We start from the raw sequence: 5131 nt of genomic DNA, 5'->3' as shown, positions 1-5131 counted from the left end.
TTGCTGTTAGCCTGTGAACGACGCAAATTTTGTCATTTTGTTAAGAGTTTTCTATAAATAAAATAATTTAAAGTATTAATGTATTCACGAGATATAAATTATATATTACTGTGAGCGGCAATGTTTTGTAAGTTAGAATAGTTTGTTTCGACTTGAAATGATCTGTCATCTTGATCATTTAATTGAATATTTTATATTCCAGTGAATATTTTACTAAAACCATTTGGGACTTAGGGTCACTACGGAGAGGTATACAAAGGATTCTACCATAAATACGATGGAACTCTTCAGCCTGTAGCCCTGAAGATGTTGAAGAGGAGCATGTGCTTAAAATACCACAAGGAATTTGAGGAGGAATACAACATAATGAAAGACCTCAAGCATGATAATATCGTTTGCGTTATAGGCAGATGCACCACAATGAAAGGTAGATAGCTGTCTTGTCCATTTTTTTCATTTTGCCTTATTTCATTGTTTTTTATTAATTTTGTTTTCTTTATATTCGTGTCAATTAAAGTGGATTGTATGAAAAGTTTTTTAAACAAATTTTACTCGATCAAACTGAACAATCTTAGCTTAAAAGAAATGCAACAAATTTTATGAAATAGGGTTTCAATTGTAATTGCTTACATAGGCGAAATGATGGTGAAATTAACACATGCAATTACGTGATGCCACACATATGCTACTTAACAAATAATAGTTTTATTATTAATATTCTATTATTTATTTTTATTTTAATCGTTTTAGCTAAAAATAATGTACATTTGTGATATGTTTTCAGTAAGTTCTCAAGTCTTAGTGTTGGAGTATGTTGAAAAAGGATCATTAAGGGAGTACCTGCAAAAAAACCAAGCGCGATTGGGAGTGTCCATCCTTGTTAAGTTCGGATATGAAATTGCATGTGTATGTTGTTAAACTTCTCTTATTTTTGCCAGAAGATCTGTTCGCTTTATTAAAATTAATTTAAATAAATGTTGATTTTACTGATATTATTCTCTATACACAATTTTATCAATATAACTGTATGAATTCTTATTCTTATTCTCATTACCAATGATTTGCATCATGAATTAATTTTAAACTTAAGCCAATTTCTACTTTCAAGGGGATGAACTTTTTAGCTGAGAAGCACATTGTTCACAGGGACTTAGCTTCACGCAATGTACTCGTAACTGATGATGTACACATGAAGATTGGTGATTTTGGGCTTTCTAGAACTCTCTGTCCGGAAAGAGATTATTACAGGAGCGACGAAAACAAAGAACTACCTGCGCCATGGTTGGTTCATGCATTAAATTTCTATTTCAAGCAATTTCGGATAGTTTTTTAAATTAATGATATTTCAAGTTTTGATTATAAACTTTGAATAGATTTTTGTAGTGTTTGACTTTTAATTCTTCTATTCAGAACTTATTCCTGCAATTTTGTAATACATTTTAACAGTTCAATTGCACTCTAAGCTTCAGAATCTAGATAAAATTTAACTAAATATTCATTTGACCAACAAAAGTGATTTATTTTTAGCGTTTTCTTATATAATGTGTTGTTTGTTGTTCAGGTGTGCACCAGAAGCACTTGAGAAACGAACGTTCACTGAAAAGACAGATGTGTGGAGCTACGGCGTCACAATGTGGGAAATATTCAGCTATGGAGAAAATCCGAATTTGTGTGAAATAAAAAATCTTTGGATGGAGCTTCACGATGGAAGACGATTAGAAAAGCCCGACATATGTCCAAGTTAGTTTTATTCGTTTAAAATGACTTTAGGAAAATTAACATAACGATCAATTGGAATAAATTTTTGTTTAATTTCCTACATTGTTTGTTTTTAAGGATATATTACCAAATTAATTCCTTTACAATCAATACCGTGGCTTTCATCTTTTTCTGCTTTTTACACCTTTCAACTTACTACTCGACCCTGGCTGTAATTGCGGCTTTCTTAATTTTTTTTCACTCTCTCCAACTGTGTTAGAGCTTATCCATCTCACGATTGTTCTCTTCTATGTATCATATTCGCAATCTCTTTCTTATAATGCATCTTCGCGGCTCATTTAAATAATCTCCCATTTTATTTTTCAAGCTTTCTCTAAACCGTTTGAAAGCCTACACTCTAAACATTCAACTCAAAATATTTTACTATAGAATTCAAATTTCAGGCTAACGCTTTTAGATTAGAAACCTTTGCATTGAAATTTTTTTTAAACATTTCATTAGAAAAATATAAATTCCGCAGAAAAAGTCTACGGTTTTATAATGCAACATTGTTGGGACTACTATGAACAAAATCGATCCAATTTCAGAACCATTCTCGATGACTACAGAGTTATGATGACTAATTATCAAATAATAGAATGATGGTTCATTACAATCTTTTTTAATGCCTGTTTTTCTATCTTACTTCTTTAAATTTCATCCAGTTAAATATTGTAAATAAAAAAATTAACATTATTTAACATTTCAAATGATTTTACTTTTAATTTTTTATGATGTGTGTAACTTTGTTTCCGTCGAATTGTGATTTCGTGTGACTGTCTTATTGTTATTTTTTAATACTTTTATTTTCCATTTGGATTTTTTGTATAACTTGACTATTGTTACTGAACTTGATCATGACATTAATAACATTTTGGTTAATGGTTGCTATAATCACTTATATAAATTGTTTACACATTTGTTCATTTTTAAATCTCATCTTGTTATGGCGGTCTTCTGAATACAGTTAACAGTTGTCCAAATAGATTGTTTGTTGTAGAAATTCTAAATAAGTAAATGCATCATTTGGTTAAATAACAAGGTGGGTGTATGTGAATATAATATAACCTTCGTAATTGAACGTTCCATCTGATAATTCTTTTTTGCCAAGTTTTAAAAGCTCATCAGTTTGATTAGATGTTAGTGCTTCTTCACTCTTTTCTAACCATTGTCTCAATTCTTTTACATCAATGACTCCAATCTGTTTAGTTAATTTCGTTTAATCTACAATTATATCACCAATTTCGTTCACAGTATATTTTTATTGCATTATTGCATAAATATTGTCAAAACTTTGATTTTATTTACGATTGTATTGTAATTTCAAAGCCTTAAAATGACGAATGATAATTTTTAAATTGCTTAAAACCTCTTGGTAATCGAAAACTTTAAATGCATTTGTCAAATCATCCAGGATTTCCGCTTGGCTTTTGAATTTAAATTTTGACAGAATTTCAACAAATTCTTCAAAATTAATTTCGTCCTGGTCTGTAAATTTAATTCACTTCATTAATAACTAATATATTTAACTTTAGCAATTTTAAACGTACGTAGTTTCATGATTTAATTTCAATTCAGTAAGATTAGTTGTCAAGTTTTAAAAGGTGATTGGAACAAAAGATAAGTAAGTGACTGGACAGGTACAATCAATGCTGAAATTACAATTTATAAAATACTTGATTTTTGTGATACTTTCAAAAGTTTTGATATTTCCTTGTTGGAAGGATTTTGTCCAATCGCTCGTAACGCTTTTCCAACTAAACAGGCTTGAATCTTCTCAGCATGGCAAGTGTCCAACATAACAAATGTTTCTTTTAATTCTTTCATAAAAGAGAAAATATGTAAGCATCTGCGCCTCGAATTATTATTCTCGTTAAGAATTAAAATTTTATAGCAAAACACGAATTTTTTGTATTGTTATTCAAAAGGGTTGACATAAAAAAATCTTCCATCGAAATAAAGAATGCAAGACAAAAATTCGTTTTGGACCTCATCAAAAAGTCTCAAAAATAATTGTATACAAATATTTATTTTAAAAAATGTCGTTCAATTTTTGTTCAATTATTCTTGGATTGATAGTTTTTGGTATCTGTATAATTCAGTGCAGTATGTTTGGTAAAGTTGGCGGAAACTGCAAGTTGTTCAGTAAAAAGAGCTACAATCAATCAATCAATCAACGAATTAGTTTATAAAGCGCTATTTCCGCGATGTTCAACAGCGCTCCTCGATGAATTTTGAAAACGGGTCTTGAGATCCGCTCTGAACTTTGCAAGTGATGGAGAAGTAGTCAGAGAAGTAGGTAGAGAGTTTCCAGAGAAAAGGACCAGAAAAAGCAAAAGCAGATTTAGCAAAAGAGTGTTTAACACGAGTTAAGAAAAAGCGAGAAAAAGGAGACGATCGTAAACCGGGGCGTTTAGGTTAATAGTTAGGTTAATACTGATAAATACTTAGGAAATAATTTAGATTGAGACTTATACATGAACGTGCAAATTTTAAAAATTATTCTATATTTTATAGGTAGCCATCGCGTCATTGTTGTAGAGCGATAACCTGTTTCAAATGCTATCTGTCAAAAACTCAAAACTCTTCATAATCTTCATGCATATGATGCTATAGAGATAGTCTTGTGGTGTCTGCTCAGTTCATAACCAACAAAATACAGAGGGTATATTAACCCTTGGAGGGTCATGGATAAAAAAAACTTCGTTGGCCATGTGGGGTGCCTGTGCACCCCAGGGTTAAAACAAACAAAGATTGATTTCAGAAACATTTATTGCATATTTTTATTCACCAGCACCCCGCATAGCCCTCCAAGGGTTAAGTCTGGTACATCAGAAATAACGTCATCGGCTTTATATATTAAATTTAAAGGAGTTCATTTTGATATTTCCATTTCATCGGACATAGTATTTATTTGGTGATAGCCAAATGTTATACGGTGGTAAACAAGCATCCGTCTAAAATAATTAGAGTCGCTTAACGAGATCTAATTTTATCAATTTGGATAGATATCTCGATGTCGCATCGTGACTGTATCGTTATTTTGACGAGTCTCATTTCGTTTGATTTCATTCGAGATAAAATTTCGATATTTTATCGAATAGTAACGTTTCAAAATAAAAACGAGACGCAGATGCTTTTAATAATATGATTCAAAATTAATAAAAAATTTTTCGCAGAAATTGAGTTATTAAAATTTTAATTAAATTTTTATGTACGTTAATAATGTATTTTATTTGTAACAAATTTTGATACCAGCTAGTGTTTCACAATCAAATGCATTGGTTGGATCAAATTTGTTTGCCAATTCATCAGAGTTTGATTCATTATCTAAATGGTGTAAGTGTTTATGCTTACTCAGGTTGGAAAATTA

General features: G+C 30.5%; 1 protein-coding gene across 1 annotated transcript; it reads left to right on the top strand.

The window, feature by feature from the left end:
• Positions 1-234: 234 nt before the first annotated feature.
• Positions 235-2361, top strand: HELRODRAFT_62957 (hypothetical protein; the record flags this gene model as incomplete). The annotated part of the gene is made up of 5 exons (XM_009011260.1): positions 235-427; positions 785-906; positions 1109-1281; positions 1562-1740; positions 2240-2361. Coding segments are annotated over 5 exons (789 nt in total), but the record flags the coding sequence as incomplete, so codon positions are not given.
• Between the last annotated feature and the right edge of the window lie 2770 nt (positions 2362-5131).

This window comes from Helobdella robusta, assembly GCF_000326865.2.
Source record: "Helobdella robusta unplaced genomic scaffold HELROscaffold_1, whole genome shotgun sequence".
NCBI lineage: Eukaryota > Metazoa > Annelida > Clitellata > Rhynchobdellida > Glossiphoniidae > Helobdella > Helobdella robusta.
Note: the sequence above shows the minus strand (reverse complement) of the source record. Positions and strands in the feature narration are given on the sequence as shown.